The 22564-nt window shown below is 42.6% G+C and overlaps 1 protein-coding gene across 1 annotated transcript in view; it reads left to right on the top strand.

The window, feature by feature from the left end:
* FAF1 (Fas associated factor 1) overlaps positions 1–22564 on the top strand; it is a 433472-nt gene that overhangs the window by 315960 nt on the left and 94948 nt on the right. Inside the window, exons 10-12 of the mRNA XM_044674693.1 lie at positions 1451–1577; positions 2495–2558; positions 4491–4572. Coding sequence (XP_044530628.1) covers positions 1451–1577; positions 2495–2558; positions 4491–4572 — 273 coding nt within the window. The remainder of the gene's footprint in view (positions 1–1450; positions 1578–2494; positions 2559–4490; positions 4573–22564) is intronic.

A 22564-nucleotide genomic window follows, 5' to 3' on the forward strand; every position in this document is an offset into this window, starting at 1 on the left:
TCATAGAGTTTAGAGTTGAGTAGATGCTACCTCTTCTGGAGCCTATTGTGATTTCTCAGAGAAGAGAACTAAGGTCCAGGGCAGGTCAGCGATTTCTCCAGGGACATTGCTAAAAACGACAAAGAGCTGAAGATTTAGGTAAGCATGAAGAATGATCCGTGTAGATTTGGTGCTGCTTTGATTTTGGCTACATCCAGGCGACTTATCTGCCCTCACAGGGCCACAGGTCACAAGTGACAATCCACAGGATGATCCAACAAGAAAGTGCAGAAGTCTCTGTTTGGGGGCGTGAGTAATGGGCCATCTGGGGATCCTAAAACTAGGGGCACATTTGGCTTCCTCATCCGATGAACCACATGGCTGGAGTATCACTCTGGGAGAAAAGAGATTCAAAAGAGGCAGCTCAAAGGGATAGCAAATTAGTGTTATAAATCAAGATGATGCTTTTATCTGAGGACATTCAGGGATCAAAATGGAATTCACAATCAACTGTTAAAGATACCAGAGAGAGAAAAAACACTTTGGTCTACTCTTCATGTCCCATTGCCAACCCTCAGTGCTCTCCCTCCTCACCTTTGCTCTTAAGGACCTCACTTTCCTGCAAGAGGTGATACTTCTTAGTCTCTTCTCCTCCAAGTCATGATATGTTATGATATATGTCCTTCATGTTCTTATCTCGAAACATATTCTATCCCCCAGTGGTATGTCAACTCCATGAAGGATGTGACTCTTCATTGTACGTTTGTGTGCCTGATGTGTTGTCTCCCCCATTACACTGTGGCCTCCCTGAAGGGAGGGGCTGCTTTTCCCTGTCTTTGTGCCTCTATCCTTTAACACATAGAGAACATTTGACTGTGGATTGATTGTGTGGTTAATTAAGAACATTCTAGGGACAGGGAAAAGTCTCAACAAAAGTTCAAAAATAGTTCTACACAATGTGGGAGGGAGAGGGAGGAGGGAACAAACACTCAGGGCATGGGCCCTTTCTTGGCCTAAAAAGTGAATGAACATAAAAGGCCTGATGCCAAATTTTGGTGGGCCTTGAGGGTAGGAGTAAACTGCCAAAGACTTTTGTTCCTTGGGAGGCTGGAGAGAACATACCTGCCTTCTACACCTGTTTCTTTCAGTCCTCCTTACTAGGGCTGACTTCTTACTACCTGTCTTCTTATTCCCTCACCTGATTTTTCTAAAATCACTTCTAGGGAAGCATACTCTAAAATTCTGTTAGTATTGCCTACCTTCTGTGGTTAATCCCACCAGCATCCACAAAGTTTTTCCCTCAAGGGAAGCACCTGCCTTAAGAAAACTTACAGTTTAGGAGCATAAGAGATAGACAGGCTCTCTAGGGGAAGAGTATTTAAGGAAAGCACCGGTGTTCTGTGAGGGAGGCTCTGTCTACATTTGACTTGCTGAGGGGAATCTAAACCTCATCCCTCCTTTCCTTGAATAGCAATGCACCGATGTTCACATGGTTAGTGACAGTGACGGCGATGACTTCGAAGATGCTCCTGAATTTGGGGTGGACGATGGAGAGATGTTCGGTATTGCATCCTCCGCATTGAGAAAATCACCAATGAGTGAGTATTGATAACTCTGGGGCCCAGCTTTGAATCAGTGAGTTTTTGGCACACAGGCCCATCCAAAACGGCAAACAAGAAGGGTCTGATAGTCTCTACTGCCCATTGTGCTCAGATCCTGAGGGAGTGGTCTAAAGTAACTACAATAGGTCCTCCAGAGTTGACATCCACGCTCCTCTGGAGTCCTAATGACTCCAAAAAAATACAAAAGAACCTTGTGCTCTGGATATCATGCTGCTGCTGACAAGACTTGAGTCTCATGCTTAGATTCTCCTGGTTAATGAAGAGCAGCAGCAGGTTCTGGTGGGTCCCCCTGGCCAGTGAGCAGTGTGAAGAAGTCTGACATTACTTTTCTATCATAACCAGCCTAAGGCAAGCTAACTTGTGCCACCTTTCTCCTCTTCCTCATAACATACCCACTCCCCATGGGTAGATAGAGGTAACGTGAAGATTCATAAAATGGAAAAACTGTGGTGGCAAGGATTACCATTCTGTTTCTGAATTCCTGCCAAGATTATTACAAGCATACATTTACTTGGCATTTTCAATAAATGTGACTTTTCTCCCCACCTCCACCCCCCATTCTTATAAATGTAATTTAATTACAAACTATGTTTCAGCTTTTTTAAGAAAAATGCCAAAAATCCTGAGTGATAACTGGCAACCATTTTTGTATACTCCTTGGAGTATCATCAAAAGGACTGGCAGAATGTTCATTGTTCCCTAAGGTTTCTGTTCATTTTGTTTTGCCAAAATCACGTAATGTGTGCACAGGCCATTAGTAGGTGAAATTCTCCCAGAAGCCATGGTGCAGGTGCCAATCTTTCATTTGTTTCCTGCTTGTTCAGTAATGTGTTTCTTAAATGTGGGGTTAGATGTTATCTGTGTGTGTTTTTGTGCTTTTTGTTTTTAATTAGTGCCAGAAAATGCAGAAAATGAAGGGGATGCCTTATTACAATTTACAGCAGAGTTTTCTTCAAGGTAGGATTAAATCAGTAACATATAAGCTTGATGTATATTTCTATTACAATGCTGTGGTAGCCAGGTCTCTTTCCATCATAGACAACTGTCAAGAAGACTTTTAATGGTCCCAAGGTTGAGTTTCTATACAAATTCATAGATTCCTGACACTGAAGCATCCTCTAGGGCGGTAATGGGCAAACTAAGGCCAGTGGGCCAGATGTGGCCCCCTGAAATGTTCTATCCATCGGAGGGACATTATTCCTAATCTAACGAATACAATGAATAGGATATGATACAATGAAACTTTGAAAGAATTGCCTTAGAAACAGACCGACAGATGAGCATTTCCTTTCCTTTGGCCCCCTCTTTAAAAAGTTTGCCCATCACTGCTCTAGGGCCTTAATGGCAGATATTTTCCTACTTAGCAAAGTTTAGTGATATTCTGGCATGGCTATACTTCCTACTGCCTCCTACTGCAGCCCCTCCACTCATAAAAGGATATGTTTATTTAGGGTTGGTTTTTTTCAAGGTAAGAATAGTACAAATAAAACTTAAAAACTGGTAAAATCATGAAAATCTTTAGAAATTGTTCATGTAAACTATAATCTCTGTCTTATGCTTTAAAATAGTATATTTTCCCTGAAGTTCAATTTTCATTGATTATTTAAGAAAATTAAGAAATAATAATTGAGCCACTAAATAGATTCATTTGAGTTAGAAGGAACCTCAGATGGCTTCATCCATCCCTTTCATTTTATGGAGTCCAAAGCTTTATGTCAGAAAGCAAAAGGAACTTTACAGAGGCTTCCCTGGTGTTCCCAACCCAGCCAGAGCCAGAACTCAAGGTTCTTTACTCCTAGCCCAGTGTTTCACTATGAGCCCTAAATAAGACTGAAGAGTAAAGAGACTCCTATTTACACCCTGTGGGCCTTTAATTTATCATAAAGAGAATCAGTGATACTCCATCTTTAAAGTACTTTTAGCCCAAGAAGAGCTCTTTTTCTTAGGCCAGCCCTGGAATTTCACTGGGCTAGAGAACTTCTGAGTAGGGAATATCCCTCTCCAATGTAGGTTAGCCCTTTCTTAGAAATGTGCATGGACAGCCTCAGAGACTTCCCTGAAGTCCTGATGGGCTGTGTGACTTTCCAAGCATCTCCGGCTGGGGTGTATCAGAGCTGCCTCTCTTCTGCATTTTAAAAATGTCAGTCTGATATACATCCCTTTTCTTTGTTGGATTACTGACTTCAAAGTGCCCTACTCTCTCTGAAAGTGTTGGAATACTGAACATAAATGAAGTTTAATTGAAGGTGTAGGTAGATATTTGAAATTTGACTCTCTAAGACAGTAATGGCAATCGTTTTAGAGAAGGAGTACTGGGCCCCACCACCCCAGATCTCATGCCATGCCCCTTCCCTCCACTTGCTTGGTATGCCCCACCCTCCCTTACCCCACACACAGGGGAGAGAGAAAGCACTCCTATTGGGCTACTGGGCTGAGGTCTGGGTGAATTGAGGAATATCCTTAGTGAGTGTAGTAAGGTGGAAAGGAGTGACCCAAGGGCTCTGCTCCCCTCAAGCTCTTCCCCCTGTGAGTCACCCACCTTACCCCCATGTGCACTCCCAATGGGCTGCTGGGCAGAGGGTCAGGTGAAATGAAAAACCTTTTATCAATTCTTAGAATAGATACGTAGTGTCATTTCCAAGACAGAAGAGGGGTGAAGGCTAGACAATTGGGTTTTAATGGCTTTGCCAAGGGTCACACAGCTAGGAAGTATCTGAGACCACATTTGTACCCGGGACCTTTTATCTCCAGGCCTGGCTCTCTATCTTGTGAGCCACTTTGCTCCCCCTTACCTTGTATTTCTTTAAATAAAACATTAAACGTTTAGTTGTGAAATATCAAAGCCAATATAAAATCCATTGTGATTCATTGTATTTATTTTTTCCCTAGATATGGAGACTGCCATCCTGTTTATTTTATTGGATCACTAGAGGCTGCTTTCCAAGAAGCCTTCTATGGGAAAGCCCGAGATGTAAGTGAACTCTGGGACACTGTCACATGAGAAGGACTGTCTGTGGCCCGGGGTTACCCCATAAACAGGAATCTTGGCTCAGAGCTAGGATATACCCTCCAAACCAGAAGATCTGAGTTTGTTAGCCTATCCATTCTTCTCACCTATCTCCACATTGTGGCCTTAGGACTAATGATACATTTTCAAAGACAGATTTTTAAAGTTGACCTTGAAGAGGGTAAGCCATAGTAAAAAACAGAGCAATGACTGTGTATGGCGTTACTGAGGAAAGGAGAAACCCAGAAAAGTGTCTCTTGTCCTGGGAATAAATGAGACGACCAATTTTGTTTTCAGATCCTGTAAGCGATGATTTTAATATCTACCAATTGAATATAATCTCTACTTGATTTTTTTTCTACTTAAAACTACTTAAAACTTTTTTTCTGAATCAGATTTTGTTGTGTCCTGTTTTAAGATCTCTCATTTATTTCCCTATTCATTTCTTGTTGAGACACATTATGAAAGTTTCTACTTTAGTACAGGAAAACCAGGCTGTTGAAAAAGTTCATTTCTCCTAGAAGGGCCTTTGAGTTGGAGATTATAAAATGAGAGAGGCATTTCTTAAAAATAATTCTGCAAAAATGAACATACTTCAATTGGAGTAAATAGTTCAGAACAATTATAGAATTTCAGTGCTAGAAGAGATTTCATGAGCATTGAATTTGGTCAAGTGTCTCCATGCTTGAGAAAAAACCTGCACAACCACAATGTAGGGGAAAGGGCCCTGACTTGAGAGGTTGAGCATCCTTCTCTTTGTTCTGCAGTTTCCTCTTCTTTAGGATAAAGAGTTTAGGAGGATGGTCACGAAGGATAAGGGAAACTCAGGGGGATGTCCATTCCAACTCCATATCCTCCCATCTTTTGATTATCCATTCTATACTTAAGACCTCCAGTAGCCTGGAGTTCCCAGTAGGTATACCAGAAACAGAAGGACCTGCTGGGTGTTTTAAAGGTCTGGCAGCTTTCAGGCTAATCCCTGTATCTAAGGTTGGCCCTGAGTTTCCTTCAGTCCCCTGTCTCCAGGTTGTTTACTTTGCAACATAAAATTGAGTAAGTTCGTTACAAATGGAAATGAAAATCTGTTCATCAAGTGATATTACAAAAAAGGCAATTAAGAGAATGACTATAGGCCCTAAAAGAGTGTCTTGCCTACACTCTCTTCAAAGAACAAGACACTAGAATTTTAGGCCTGCCTGTCATGCTGGCAGGTTTTCAGCAGTCATTCAGCAAATTTTGATGATGCCCCTTCAATGTGCCAGGCACTGGGAAAGGCCAAGGCCTAGCTCTGAGCCTTTCCAGTGGTAGCATGAAAATACCAGGAAGGCTTCCAAGGCAGAGTTCAGAAGCTCCCTCCCCTTAAACAGCATCTCAAAGAGTGCCCAGCAGTAAACCTTCCTAGTGCAGAACTGTCCTATGTGTGCGCTTACTGCCTTACTTTTAAATCACATAACTGAAAAGCACCAAGAGCTATAAAAGATGCAGAATCTCTCCTACCCATGCAACTTATGGGGAGAGAGCTAAGGCCCAGGGGCAGGAACTTGCTTGGACTTCATGAATTCAAGGAAGAACTAAAGCTTGAAACTTAACCCACTTAACCGACCCCTTGTCCACTATGCTGACCAGCTAAGCCAGATTTTGGGAAGCATGCTGTAACTGTTAGCAGCAGCTTGACTGCTACTTGATTGCTTCTTCTGTGCTCATGAGCTTTGGGCTATTTGACAGATGAAAATCTTTGCCATTGCTCAGTAGAATTAAATGTTTGAGCTGGAAAGAATATTTAAGACTGAATGGAGGGACAGCTGGGTAGCTCAGTAGATTGAGAGCCAAGTCTAGAGACAGGAGGTCCTGGGTTCAAATCTGGCCTCAGACACTTCTCAGCTGTGTGACCCTGGGCAAGTCACTTAACCCCCATTGCCTAGCCCTTACACCAAGATGGAAGGTAAGGGTTAAAAAAAATTTCTTTTAATTAAAAAAAAAAAGACTGAATGGAGACCATTTGTTTTAGAGATGATAAAATGACACCTTCACATCCCATCTGAAAGCTACCTTAGGAGGTGAGCCATTCATCACTAGGAAACTTTCCTGGCCAAACCCTAGTTGCTGTTGCCATTCTTCCCTCAGTTCCTCTCATCAAAAGTAAGGCTTGGCCATTTAGACCCATTTCCTTATTCTGCTTATAAGGGAATTGAGCCACAATTTATTTTGTGTGATTCATAATTATCCAATACAATGACAAATTGGCTGGCAAAGTTGTTTCCAGACTCATATGCATTAGTGCTTGAAGAAATCTAGAAAATCATCTTGTCTGGCCTCTTCATTTTGAAGAGAGAAAGCCAAGCCCCAAAGAAGTTCCTGATGTCCTATCTCCAAAATAGAGGCAGTTCTTGAATCCAGGCCTTTAGTTAGTCCTCTTAGGGCCAGAGTGGTTTCCTTTGCATTTATCAAAAGATCAGCTAGGGCACAGGCCAGATATTTCCCAACAGCATCCCTCTCATAGATATATATTGGAGGGGGTTGGGGAGAGAGAGAGGGAAAGAACACATCTCACACAACAGTGTTTTCTTGTATGGTATATAGTGCAAGTATGATTGTTCCCATTTTACAGATGGAGAAACTGAGGCTGTGAGGGAAGTCAAGTGCCTTTAATCTCACTGCTAGTGAATTGCAGAGAAGAAACTTGAACACAAGTCCTCTGACAAGTTCAGTGTGTATACTAGGCTTTAAGAACCCATAATGTGTGTTGCTCATTTTCTTCTACCCAGTAACTATTTTACAGTCTGTAGTGACTGATATTCATTCATTCAACAAACATTTATCCTATTTTTATCAAGTACCTTTGTGCACTGGGAAAGGAGCCATAAGTTAAGTAGGGGCATAAGATACCATCACACAAAGCTGTGCCACTATGCTTCTTCATGGACAGTTCCCCTGTCCAGATTGCCCTCCCTACTCTGCTCCTAGAAATCTGGCTCCCTTCCATGCTCACCTTAGGTACCTTGTCCGTGCAGTCTAGCCTGAGTGTCTTCTCCCAGCATTCCCTTGTAGTTTTATACAGGGTTTTTCCCATGGTACAATGTATGTGCCTCAAGGGAAGAGACTCTTTTGTTTTTGTCTCTGTATCCCTAGGCCCTAGGACTAGGCCTGGCACATAGTAAGCACTTGATAGATGCCTACTGATTGGCTGGGATGGTAGGATGTGATTATCTACTGATAACATGATTATTGCTATTTTGCCAAATTACTGAATCTTGAATTTCTTGAATTTCTCCTTCATCTTCATGTCTTAAAAACTAAGAACAAGCCTTTCCTATTTTCTTTCTGGAAAACTCATGAATGGAGCATATTGAGGAAAAGTTAATTTCTACTGCTGATCAGGAGTCTTGAAGTGAAAGTGACCGATACTGTGACATTTTGCTGAAATGGAAAGTTAAAATTTGTTTTCCATTCCCCTTAATATCCAATGTTTAATTTAAACCGTGGGAGGCGCATGAGTTTTACCAGGGCAACAGATGAGCTTTGAGTACCAGCATTCTTCACTTCAAGTGAGAAATTGAGTTCCAAGAGTAAATAAAAACAAGATTGAAGGTTTAAATCCTCTGCTCGGCTTTTTGAACTTCTATACTCATTAAATGTTTATTGGAGTGGTGGGATTACAAAGGATTTGGGGAGCTTCATCAACTGGTATAGAGATAATCACTAAGTAAAACACTACATTTGATAAAGTGTTTCTCACGATGCCACACTCAATCCATCTTAATGAAAACCGCTTCCAACTGATTGAATTGGAGAGCACTTGGTGGGGAAAGTGCCCACATTGCCTGCTGCCTTTTTCACTGCCTCTGTGCTCTGCCCTTAGCAAAGCAGCTGCTAAAAGCCATTGTATTTCAGAATACATTTTTAGAAATTTCTCATTTCTGACTGTTACTATATTCAATTTTCAGGATCTTTGAAAGTTTTGGCAGTCATTTAGACTTGTTTTCCTTAGCACAAAGATGTCCACAGAAGGCATTGAGTATGTTTCAGTAGAGGGGTAGAGACTTACCAGGCCTTTGGGTACCTTTCATTCTGTCATTATTCTGTTTCTCAGCTTCTACACCCTCCTCTATGTGGTTTCAGTCTGTGAAGTTATTTAAAGCCAAGTATGGTACCTGAGGGGCTGGGCTCCTGTTCAGGGCCATTACCCATATGTGACTGGAGAAAGGAACACACTGACAAGCCTGAGGATGCCCCACGCCCACCCCTGGCCAATGGCCACTTGTCAGGGATGTTGAAATGGAAATTCTTTTGGTGTGTAGGTTGGCCTAAAAGCCTCTGACTTACTTCATCAGATCTTGCTTGCTGCTCCCTCACACACACATAATCACTCCCAAGAAATTTGACCTAAGGTTCTTAAGGAGTAGGAAGGAGAAGGGAAAGGGAATTTGCATTTATAAAGCACCAGGCACCATGGCTTTATAAGCCATAGCGGCTTTACAATTATTATTTCATTTGATCCTTACAACCTTGTAAGGTAGGTGTAGTTATCCCCTTTTTACAAGTTGAGGCAACTGAGGCAAAGAAAGGCTAAATGACTTGCTCAGGGTCACACAGAAGTATTATCTGAGGCCTGATTTGAACTCAGGTCTTCCTAACTCCAGGCTATATTCACTGCACAACCAAGAGGAGGTGGTACTCATTCAGATGGATGTGTTTTGGGCTGTTTGATCAGTTTCATCCCCTTAGTTAGCTCCATGCTGAAAAGATGAACAAAAAAAACCAACTGCTACTTGGGAAAAAACCCAAAAGGGTTAATTGGGTAACTTCTCAATCTTTCCAGGATCCAACTATTTCATTGGGGTAGTCTCTCCTTCCAGTCTTCCTGAACCTTGACTAGGTGTGGGAGTTTCTTTTGCCTAAAAAATTCCCCTGGTGGAGGGCAACCTTGAGGAATGTTCTCCAAACCCAGCTTTTATTAACTCCATTTTACAGGTGAGGAAACTTAAGCATTAATAAAAGCTACATTTAAGTGTCCTCACTTGTACAGTGGAGTTAATGAAAGCTACAGTCCCTTTCTCACAGGATTATCATGAGACTTAAATAAGATGATAAAAACTTTAACCAACTCTGGAAATGTCAGATATTATTACTTAGACTGTGAACTCCTTGGGAGAAGAAACTAGTACTAAGTCCCCTTTGCATCAATCTCCCAGAGGATCAAGTCCAGGGCCCTGCACATAGTAAATGCCTTCTACTTCTGTAGGTCCAGGCCAGAGCACCAGGCTTTGCCCCTGACAGTAAGGGTTTAATCAGTGTTTTCAAATGGAATACATTGTTGAAGAATTAGTATATTCTTTTTTTAAGATCCATCTACATAGACATTTCTATTTCCATCTTGTCTCCATTCCCTACTCAAATCAGAGCAGCAGTTAAACCCACTTGGGAAATGCCTCTGTTCTCTTGCCTTGTTGACTTTTCCAAATAATTCCTAAAAGGCAGGGCCATCTCTGTCCCTGTAATTGGGACTGACAGGCCATTGCTCTATTTTATCCACATGCATGCTAGGTAAGAGATACCAAACAAATACTGTTGTCATTATGGAATCTGAGATCAAGCTGAAGGGGATCTTAGAGGCCATCTGGTTGAACCATCTCATTTTACAGATAAAAGAACTGAGGGTTAGAGAGGAAAATTGACTTGACCACACAAATTGACTTGACACACAGAGCCAAGATTCACCCTACAGCCAGAGTTCTTTCCACCGTACCAGCTAGTTCAGGAGTTGCTTGGGACCTAGAGGTTAAGTGTCTTCCCTGGGTGTTTCTTACTTAGTTATCATGCTGCCTCTTCTATAAAATAAGGGCCATTATATTTATGCTACAGAATTCAAAAGCCTTTAATGAAAGATAGCTCTTCAGGTGCTTAGTAAGCATCTCCAGCAGGATATACTGTGGGTTTTTTAAACTCAGCATGCCCAAAACAACTTGTTTTCTCCCCCAAAAATGTTTCTCTATAATGTTGAGGGTCCCTTTTCCCAGGCAACCTAGCACACAACCTTGAAGTCATCCTAAATTCTTTATTTTCCCTCAACCCCACATCTAGTCACTTGCCAAGTCTTTTCAGTTCTACATCTACAGCAGCTCTCCAATCTGTCCTTTTCTCTATTCCTGTGGCCTCCAAATTTAGTTGTCTATCACTCCCTCACCTATCCCTTGGACTATTCTAGTAACTTCTCCTAATCTGCAGCCTCTCTCATCTCCTAGCCATTCCTTATAGAGCTGCCAGTGTGATCCTTGCAACGTACAGGTCTGACAGCCTCTCCAAATGCTCTAGGGCAGTGATGGGCAAACTTTTTAAAGAGGGGGGCCAAAGGAAAGGAAATGCTCATCTATCAGTCTGTTTTTAAGGCAACTCTTTTGAAGTTTCGTTGCATTCGTCAGATTAGGAATAATGTCCCACGGCCAGAGAGAACATTTCAGGGGGCCGCATTTGGCCCATGGCCTGTAGTTTTCCCATCACTGCTCTAGGGCAACATTGGCAAACCTTTTCAAGGTCCCGTGCCCAAACTGCAACTTCAAGCCGCCTGTGAAATCCTTGCATTACCCCAGAGTGGAGTGAGGAAGTGCTTGCATTCAGCTGCTGGGCGGAGGGACCAGGCATGTGAAAACTGTCCTCAGGCACAGTGTTGAGGGAGAATAGAGCAGCCCCTTCCAGCACACTAGGGCATGCATACTACGCCTTCACCAACATAGCTCTAGGAGTTGCTTCTTGTCTTTAGGATAAAATACAGACTCCTTTGCTGAGTCTTTAAATCCCTTTGCATCCTGTCTCCAGTTTACCTTTCTGGTTTATCATACATCTGTTATCTCATTCCTGGTGTTGTCAAACTAATCTTCCTAATATTCTCCATGCATGACATTCCATGTACCACCTCTAAATAGGCTGCTCCTCATTCTTGTAGTGCCCTGCCTCTCTTCTCTCTTTGCCTCAGAGAATCCCTCATTTCTTCCAAAGCTCAGCTCAGGGATCATCTCAGGGCTAATATCATATACTTAGTACCTGGCACAAAGCAGATGCCTACTAAATGCTCACAGAATAAATGAACAACCATGACTGGCACCTTGAAGCTTTAAAAATTGCCTTCACCCTCTTTAAATAGTAATACATTCTAGAGACTCAGCTCTTGTCCTATTTATCACACTCTTTTTGTGTCCAACACAAACTGGATCTCAAGCTATACCTCTTCTCCCAGAGGTCCCTTCTATATGAACTTCTGTGGCCTATTCATTATTACTCCACCAGGGCAATCAGCTGAGCCCATTTAGAATTGGAATTAGAAGAATTCAGGAAGTTGTCAATGTCTTGTGTTCCAGGAGTTGCTATTAACTATATAGATTCCTTCAACATGCAAAGCTGAAAATATGCTTTCTAGGGTAAACCTTTTCCATTTGCAAAATGAGGACTGAAGTCAGAGGAGCAAAACTAGAATCGTGACTGTGTGACCTTGGACCAATAACTTGGGTCTGGCCTTCACATTCCTCTTATCTCCTAAAATCCTTTCTAGTTTTAAATTTTATGATCCTGACTCTATTTTACTACAATTGTTTCAATTTAATCTAGTGTGTATGTTTTAATCTTCTCACCTAATCTCATATGAGTTCCTCAAGGGCAAAAAAATGGTGCATTTTGGCTTCCACCTAACCCATGATCACTCTTTTTGGATATCTGAGGGTTCGGCTCCAATGCTACTGTCTCTCTCAAGCCTTTCCTGTTTTCCCAGTGGATAATCTCTCATTGAGTTCCCTCTTCTCTTCTGCACTGATCATGGTAATAATGGTACATTGCTCTTGTGTTGGAATCATAGACCCCTTATGAGATGGTGAGCTCCATGAGGCTTCACAGGACCTTCATTCATATCTCTTTACATTCCCACCACAGGACTTTGCACACAGTGATATAGAATCAATGTCTATTGAGGAAATGAGTGAATGGGCCCATCCATCTCCATCTCTTGCCTTCCAGGCCCTCCTCACATTTACCAAATCATTTTGCGTAGGTGTTTCCTTTTCACTTACCTCACTTCCTTGTACAACACAAATGTGTAGGTTCCTTGGTATCTCCTTTAGAGCAATGTCTTATTGTATATATCTTCATGTCTCTAGTGTTTTTCATGAATGAATGAGAAATCAACTTTCAATTCTGCAAACTTCAATTAAGCACCTACTGTGTGCAGAGCATAGAAATCATTAATGAGAGAGATAGAGTTTAAATCAGACTCCATCTCTGCCCTTGGGCTCATGATGACCTGATGCAAGGTGACCTGTGCTTAGGGAATGAGCATGGTCACATGGATTGAAGCTGGGAATTTATTTAGGGGGAACAGTGGGTCATAAGATGAACCGTGTGGATTGCAGTCACTTTGTAGGGGGTTTTCCATGCATACCAGGCTAGAGTTTGCACTTTAAAGTAGTATGATTATTATTTCATCTAATCTTAATATGTGGATTAGGCATGGAGCCCAGTAGCCTTTACCAAAAGGATCCCCACTACAACACAATTGACAAGTGGTCATCCATTCTCTGCTTGAAGGCCTTTGCTCTCCCCAAGGAGCTTCTTTAACTCTAGTTAGGAAGTCTTCTTTGTCCTCCAGCCTCAACTGGCTGCTCTGTGGCTTCTTCCCCAATGTGGCCCCTCAGATATTGAGTTTTCTTTTCTTCAGAATTATCCTGCCCAGTACAGAGGAAATGAAAAAAGGGATAAATGCCAAATCCCAGCCTAAGTTTCCATAGATCATTTTCCTAGGTACAAGATAGGAGAGGTATATCTCCACAGCAGTTCACCTAAAATAGGCTTGGAGGTTGTAGTAGATGATAATTTCAGTTGGGTGGCACATAAGAGGGACTAAGTTTGTTCTTCTTTACTCCAGAAAGCAAAACCAGGAACACTAGGCAGAACCTGCAGATGCCAGTTTGGACTTGAAGTAAGATCTTCCTTGATCAGGCAGGTCACTTCTTCCTTGAACTTCTCTGATTGCTAACAATCAAAATTGTCCCAAGTAGAATGGACAGCCCCAGGACAGCATGGCTCTCCTCACTAGGACTGGGTCTCTGGGTGCTATGTGGCTTCTTGGAGGTGTGGTAGGAAGGTTCAAGTTCAATGTAGCTGGCAGCTGCTAAGGCTGCTGAGCCCCTTGAGGCCAGGGGAACCATATGAGCAAGTACAAGGCTGCCAAGATGCCAAAGGGACCTAGCATTATAGTTAACCTTGGCAATTAAATAGGGCAAGCCATTGCCCTGTTCTGAGCCTCAATTTCCTCTTCTGTCAAATGGAGAAGACGGTACTTCCCCTTAGATAAGATTATCATCTGCTTTAAAACTTCAGAAATTCGATGTTTTAGGAATATGCTGTTTCACACTGGTCTATAAGCTACTGCCTTGAGTTTTATATTCTATTAGCTAGTATCCATTTTCTAACCACTTAGGCCTTAGAGTTTTCTCTTCCTTTTTCTTCTCTTTTAGTTGCCAAACACAATAATCAAATTGAAGAGAATGGTGTTCAGTCTGGCAACAGAACCTAGACCCCCAACCCCAACTGGCATTTCCTGGTCTTTGTTTCTATTCTTACCTTTCAAGAGAATCTGCTGTTTGATTTGACTTACCATTTCACGCCTGACTATTGGTTTCTGTTTTAAGAAAAGCAAATATCTCTACTCTTGGTCCATGTTCTTGGCCATCCTTTCTGCTTTCTCAAGAACTTGGGTCCAACTTACAGAGCTAGCAACCTACTCCATTGGGGTTTTTGTCTAATGTGAAAGGCTTAGACACCAGTTCTGATACAAGTCTGTGATAAGTGGGCCTTAGGGTCTTGTCATCCTTCTTTTATTTTCTCCTGTCTATTGTGGATTTGGTTGGTTGGAAGACAGTCTGTAGCAATTTGGCTTGTAATTTGGGAGGGGAAATGTGAAGAGTTTAGATCTGGCTCAGGCTAGGCCTGGGATTTCCTCAGCATAAACACCTCTCTCTCCTCCAATCCAGGCCAACACCTTCTCTGTACTTCATAGACTTAGAGAGTTGCCCAGAGTCTGGAGAGGTGATGATTTGACCTGGATCATACAGCCAGATGGTTAAGTGGCAGGACTAGAACACAGATCTTCCTGACTCAAAGCCAGCTCTCCATCCACTATACCATATGACCTCTCAATAATTTGAGCTCTTTAAAAAATGGGATATTCTGGGGTAGTGAAGTGGCTTAGCAGATTGAGACCAGACCTGGAGATGTGGGATCCTGGGTTCAAATATAGCCTGAAAGACATTCCAGCTATGTGATCCTGAGGGCAGAGTCCACCCCTGCCTTTGGTGTGCCCTGCACATAAATACCTGAGATGAAATGATTAGCTGACAGCCCAGGTGACCTTCTTAGCAGCAGAATCTTTTTTCTCTAATTCTAGCTCTAATTCATGATTTGTCTGGATGCCAATATACTCATCATGAAGGATCCCTTTCCTTTTGTGGCTTCCATAAAGATTTAGTCGTTATCACTGATTCTTGCCATGTTTTGAGGTTCACCTTTCATTGTGCCCAGTTTTCCTCAGAAAATGGAATGTCGGAAATAGAAGGGAGTTCCAAGATGGTATTGTTTAATGTTCTATTTTACAGAGGTGGAAACTCATTAATAAGTATCTGAGTTTAGAGATTCCAGAGAGGGACAGAGATTTCCCCAAAGTCATCCAGGGATTGAGCAGCAAAGCCAGGACCCAGGCCCCTTCCCAAAGGAGGAGCCAGAGGAGTTTCCTTCAAAATCGATACCATAAAATCATATTTGGAAAGAGGGGGGAAGGGAGAGAGAGAGAAAGAAATAGAGAGAGAAGAAGAAAAGAGAGAAGGAAGGAGAGGGGGGAGAGAGAGAGAGATTATTGAAAGATTTCTGCCTTGCCTTAAGATACTTATTTTTTAAACCCTAAACTTCCATCTGAGAATCACTACTATACATTGGTTCTAAGGCAGAAGAGCAGGAAGGGCTAAGCAATAGGGGTTAAGAGACTTGCCAGGATCACAAAGCTAGGAAGTATCTGAGGCCAGATTTGAACCTAGGACCTCCCGTATCTAGGCCTGGCTCTCAATTCACTGAGCTACCCAGTTGCCCCATTGCTTTAAGAAACTTGATCCAGTGATCAAGTCCTGGGAAGCCTTTGGCCCCTTACTGGGCTAGCAAATTGAAAGTAAGAGAATGGTCAGAGTATTTTTGCCTTTCCAGAAAGAAAACCTTCTATGGGGCCCTGTTGATTGTCCTCTGGAGGGAAACTACCAAGCCAAAGGCTTCAGATGGATCTGCTGTCATCTCATTTCCTTTCTACCCACCTATGTGTATGCCTGGGGTGGGGGGGAAGAGCTGGCCAGAGGCGTGTCACATTATGTGCCTTCTCTCTGAAATGCTTATACCAGCTCTGCCTAATCAAAATGGACATAGAGCACAGAATGTCAGAGTTGGAAGGAGATTTCAAGCCTACAGTATCAGAGCTAGAAGAAGTCTTAGAACTGAGAATGTCAGAACCAAGAGGACCTTTGAACAAAGGATGTCAGAGCTGGGAGAGAGTTTAGAGATGATCTCATCCAACTTCTTTTTTTTTTTTTTCCAACCCTTACCTTCCGTCTTGGAGTCAGTATATTGGCTCCAAGGTAGAAGAGTGGTAAGGGTAGGCAATGGGGGTCAAGTGACTTGCCCAGGGTCCACACAGATGGGAAGTGGCTGAGGCCAGATTTGAACCTAGGACCTCCCGTCTCTAGGCCTGGCTCTCAATCCACTGAGCTACCCAGCTGCCCCCTCCAACTTCTTTTTAAAGAGGAAACTGAGTCACAAAGAGGGAAAATGATTCATGTCAAGTCACACAACTGGCTCTTGTTAAAGAAGGGACTAACACCCCAATCTCTAGTGCTTTTCATTTGGACCCTACTGCCTTTCATTAAGAGAAGCTCTGGTCAACAGAATTGGAAGCAGGACCTCCTCTCAGGGAAAATTGTAAGAGAGACAGTAAGTTGTCAAAGAGTCTGTATTGATTAGGGGGGAGGAGAAAGTAGCGAAGCTGAGGTCCTGGGAGCCTTGAATGGGCCATAATCAACTGAAGGAACTGGGGAGGCATTGATTCAGGGAATATAATTGCTCTTTTCAAATAGGTAGAGGACTGTCTCCTAGCTGAGGAAATTGATTTATTCTATTTGGCTCTCGAGGGCAGAACCAGGACAATTGCCTGCCTGGCAGCTAACACCATCCCAAAGCAGAATTATTTCATAAGGTAGTGAGCTCCTTGTCCCTGAAACACTGTGAGGGGTTTTTAAAACTCAAGACTATCTGACTTCTTTCTGGGAATGATGCAGTAGATATACAGTTATCCCTTCCACATTGTGACTTCCCCTATCATAGTTTTAATAAATTCTGAGTTGGCATAAATGAGAGTTTCCCAGAAGCCTCAGAAAACACATAAAGGCCAGCAGATGACAGAAAAAATTTAGAAATTCAGAAATTCTTAACCCAAAATATACAATAAAGTACTGTAAATACCCCATAAGAGAAAATGATAAAATTCAGAAAAATTCTCTAGTATGAAGGGAAGACCAAAAATTTTTATGCAGATTTTCCAGATGGGAAGAGGGGATAGGGATGGGGGGGGAGACATGCCTCATCTTCTCTCCCTGTGGGGAACTCAGATCCTTAGAACAACATTACTTGCTTATGGCAGGTTTCAGCCTTTGAAGACACCTCCTTTTTCTCCAGCCAGACTGTGGGCCCTTTGAGGGCAAGGTCCCCACCTTTTATGTCTCCCATCCTAGATACTGAGCTCCTCATTGCTGGAACTTTCCTAGCAGACACTGGATGACTGTTTGTTGAGGTTGTAAGAGAGCAAAAAGAACAAGGGATGTCAAATTAAAATAGAAGGGAGGTGGGGCATTAGTCCATACAGAAGGATCCCTGCAGAAACATGTTGACTTAGGCTTAAAAGGGAATCTTACCTATATTTATTATGTTTTTATTTATTTTGTTAAAATATTTCTATTTTGGCTGCATACTTAACACCTCCATTCTAGTTTGGGTTAGCCCAAAGACTGTCATCTCCAGCCCAGCACTGACTGGGCCCTGTACAAAAAGGCTGTTTGTAGGTAGCATAGAATTGGGGGTCTGGAGAGAAGATTGGTTTCATTCTATCATTCTCCAAATGCGAAGAGCCCCAGAAAAGAGAAGGACATTCCTCAAGTTAGGAAGTATTAAAGTGAAACTTTGAAGCTAAGTCCTACAGTCCAGATCCCATTCTTTCCCCTCTGCCTTCAAGAGATCTCTAGGCTTCCTATTCCCCAAACTAAAAGAGGCCCATGCTGCAGAGTCTGTGCCACATTAACAACTAGATTTTGTCCAGTGGAGAAACATCCTCGGAATAAGCAGCAGCTGTGTATTGGAAAATGACCACCCTTAGAAATCATTTGTGCTTTGGATCATATAATTTAAAATAATTTAAGTCAAAGACCATGGATGTCCTCTCATTAGATTGTCACACTTTCAAAAAAGAAGTGAGGAAGCTTGTTCTTATTCCTTGGAGCTCAGCATCTTTCTCTATTTAACTAATTTCTCTAGGTTGTCAAAGAAGTCTTGAGGTCTTTGTAGCTCAGAGCCAAGTTAGATTGGTACCTTCTTGGCATTTCTCATGTACCAAAATATTATTTTTTTGCTGGTGCTCTTTAGGACCCCAGAGATTTGATACCATAGAGCCTACCAAGCACAGGAATTTTGAGAAGAATAGCACAGTTGGGTGATCTGAGGACCACTTCCCCTCTGCACTGACCCTTGTTCATTCACTGTGTTCCTTTACTTCCATTCAGATCCTTTTCTGGCACTGCCCTACGTCATGGAAGAGTCCTTTGGACCCCAAAGGCCATGTCAATGGCTCATGACCTCCAAAAGGTGTGGCCAAGCTGGGCAATCTTCATATAGCCTAAGTGCCCAGACTCTGCACCAAAAAAGGTCCTCATAGTGTGATGGGTCTTTTGGCCACAGCTAGCCATAAATCAGTCAACAAATATTTATTAATAAAGACTGATTCCTAAAGGAATTCCTAAAGGCCAGAATCTACACTGCTAGAAATATGAATCCTCCCTCTGTCCCTCAAAGGCAAGACAGACCACCCCCTAGCTCCCAGCCCCCATTTGCTGACTCAAGACTAGCCAGGTGGATATAAGTGAAGACCTTTCTCACACTTTTCCTAAACTGCTGCTGCTGCTCCTTGTCCTGCTCAGGTGTTAGCTGATCACATTACCATTTGTGTTCCCAACCTTGTTGCTGGGCACAGTCCCTTGATTGTGCCATCTGCCCTTGCTATGCAGAATCAGTTACTTCTGCCTTCCCCAGAGTGAGTCTCAGCCAGCCAGTGACCAAAGCCTCCCCATGACTGATTTAAAACTCTCTGGAGGCTGAATATATGTCTGTCTCCACCCCATTCTCTCCTCTCCAACCCCCATCACCACCATTAGGAGATATTTGAACCCAACAGATGTGAGCCAGCAGAGATCCTTTGACCCTCCCTCGCCCCCAGCTCAGGGCAGGCCCAGCATCCTTCCAGGATGCTTGCTTTCTTCAGGGCCCACTTTTGTACACTGAATTTAGAGCTGAAAATGGGCTTCGCTGCAGTGTCCTTTACTGGACTCTTCAGTTCACAGTGGCCTTGGAACTTACACAGTTGCTCCCGAGCCTTTCTCTCAGCTTTCCCAGTGAAAAGGGGGGCGAGTGAGCGAGCCGCGCCAGCCGCTTACCACAAAGCAGACCCGCCACAAAGGAAAGATTAAGGGTTTAGAGAGAGGTCAATGTGGGTTTTTTTCTAACTAAACACTTTCCTAAAGTTTCCTTGTGGAAAAATAATGAAGTCATCTCAGAGTTTTTAAAGAATTTTTATTTCTCTTTCACCGTCTGCATTCGCTTGTCTTCTCAGCATGGATGTTTAATCTTTCAGGGCTTTGTGAATTGGCCCAAATGAATAAGTGGGGAGCTGTCTCTCTAGGAGCGAGAGGCTTATTCTAAGGCCTTAATCACTGAGTAAACACATCTTTGCCCTCCCTCTCTTACAAGGGCTGGATAATAGTCGGGATTCTAGCACAGTAACCTGGATATTGCAGGGACCAGCGCTTTGAAATGCAGAGTGGCTGATCCTCCCAAACAGACAGTGCCCGATCTCGGCCGGCCTCTTTCTTCTTTTTAAATTAAATATCACCAAAGAGATGCTGTTTTATTACATGATATTGTGCATCCGTGGCCTGGATTTTCAAGTTTCGTTTCAGTCAACATTGTTGGCTGCACTTAGGTGGAACTCGCCTTGTTGGGCTTATTAACGGCCTTGCCGGGCACATGTGTGTTTTGTTTTGAAGAGCATTTAAATTAAATCAGCACGATATCAGTGTAAATCACTAATTTCTTTCCCAAAGTCTAATGTTCCTTTGGGGTGTTCTTTGAAGAAGTGGGCATTTTAAAGATTTAACTAACCATGGACCATGTTTGGCCAGAACGATGCTGATTTTTCAATGGATAGCTGAGTGTTCCCAGTGATGCATTAGATAGAGTTGCTGAGGTGCATTCATGCAGAATCACCAGCCTGGTGGAGTGGAAACACTTTTGGACTGGGCTGGGAATCCAGAGCCCGAGTCCCCATGGCAGCCCCCCCCCCCCCCCACTCATTTTCTCTGTGACCTTGGCAAATTACCTAGTTATTCCACGCCTCAGTTTCCTTATCTGGTTGCACAAGATAGACCTCAAAGTCCCCCCCAGCTCTCACAATGTAGGCTTTACAATTACATGATGGTTTCTCTCAGGCATCTATGCACTTGGAGTTAGCCTACAAAAATAGTGATAATGCCATTTTAAAAAATTATCTCTCAGAAGAATCGGTGTTCCTAAACTCATCTTCAGAAGTAATCTGAACTTACAACCTGTTTTGCCTTCAAATCATTAAACTATAGAGCCAAAAGAGACTGGGATTTTCAGAGACAGAAGAAATATAAAAACCCAGAACATCAAAACTTGAGAATGTAGAATGGTAAGACCTAGAATTTAGAATTTAAAACATAGAATGTCAGAGCTAGAAATCTTCTTAGAACATAGAACATCTTAGAATATAGATATAAATATTATGGCTTGAAAGGACTTTAGAACATGAAACATTAGAAAATAGAACCATAGAATATTAGAGCAGAAATAGACCTTACAGACCAATGCCAGATAAAGAATCTGAGGCTCTAAGAGAGAAAGTGATTTGTCCTAGACCTGTAGACTGTGTTAATAACTCTTTGCTCCCAAATGGCATCTTGTCTCTTTACCTCTGTGATTATAAAATGTCTCAATGAGGATCCCTACACAGCTAGCCAGCCAGCCAGTCAGTCAGCCAAAGCTACATTGGAGTCAGGTGGTCATACCCAGCAGCCCCATAGATAGTTCTAGGACCTGGCCTGTCTTCAGATCCACTCTATTCTCTGCCACCATGGCCAGCTAGTTTATGGAACTCTGGGGAACAGCATCAGTCACCATGATAGTTCAGATGTCGTACCTTCTAGGAAACTGGAAATTGAGAGATTATAGGCTTAGAGTTGTAAAAAGCGTTAGAGATGGTCTGGTACAGCCTCATTTTACCCACAAGAGATATGAGACCCAGAGAGGGGGAAACTCAGAATTTGAACCCCAAGTTCCCGTATGCAAAATTGTGTTGCTTGCCTCTACAACAATTTCCAAAGAAATCACTGATACTCTCTGCTTTTTCCTCATGCATTGAAGAGAGCCCTAGAATGGGAATTAGGCGACTGTACAGACTGTACATTTAATGTGTGACCTTGAGCCTCATGCTCCCTATTATCTGCATGGGAACAATCACATCTTCACTCCCTCCCTCCCTGGCTTAGGTGAAGAGCTTTGCTCTTCTTGCCTTTTCCTACACCCACTTTTCTGGCCTTCCTTGACATGGTGTCTGGGGACTATTTCTTTTTCTACAGAACACCAAAAGAAAGACCTAGATCTTGCTTGACCTTTTCCTTCACCACATCCTCATAGAACACTTTTTGACTCTCATTGGGCTGTGTGTCTGCTGTACCTTAAAGCAGAGAACATCCATGCCATCCCAGTGCCCGCTTGTTACTTCTCGTGGTGCTGAGGAGGCAGAAGGAGGGAGCTGGACAGAGAGGCTGGTTTTTTCATCTGAATGCCCATGCCTGGCACCTCTGGCAGCCAGACCGTGGGCAAGTCACCCTTCTCTTAGATTTATTTTTCAAGTGTGTAAAATGGAGATAATGCTTTGTAAACTGGAGAGACTTGTTTTAACAAGAAATGAGCTGTCACCAGTCCCCTCGTTTTTTTTCGTCTGACCATTTATGACTGCTTTCATATAGGATCCTCTGTTGCATGCAAGAGAAACAGCAGCATGCGACAAAAGCCATGGTTTCTATTTCAGTTTCTGCCTTGAGCTTGTGGGGTTTTGTCATGCCAGTTTCCCAAATGTGAAGAACTGCCCTTCAGACAAGTCCCACCATTGGTATATGAGACAAATATTTTCAATATGAGAAAACCCATGGAGCTTTTTATTATAATAATCTATGCAGACTTCAGTGTGTCTTCTGGTTTTCTTTCCTTTCAGTTCTGGGAATGCTTATAATTGGGGGGCTTTAAGGGATCTCAGATCACCTCTAGAAAGAAAATCAAAAGAAAATGGCATTTCAGAGCCTCTCCTCTGATCTTAGAAAGGGAATGTTGACTATTCAGATTAAAAATATATAAAAATATTTTAAAGGATTTTTGGTTATCAGACCTCAGTGAGTTTTTCTTTTCTCTGAATAACCGAACAATTCAAAATTAATGCGTCTGTACAAATTGAAAATGTGCATTCGATATGAAGTCTGGCACATGCCTTTTATTCAAGGGAAAGCCAGTGACCCTGTTGCCGTTTCCACTTGAGACAGCCTAG

This window comes from Gracilinanus agilis, chromosome 4, assembly GCF_016433145.1.
Source record: "Gracilinanus agilis isolate LMUSP501 chromosome 4, AgileGrace, whole genome shotgun sequence".
Classification (NCBI taxonomy): Eukaryota; Metazoa; Chordata; class Mammalia; order Didelphimorphia; family Didelphidae; genus Gracilinanus; species Gracilinanus agilis.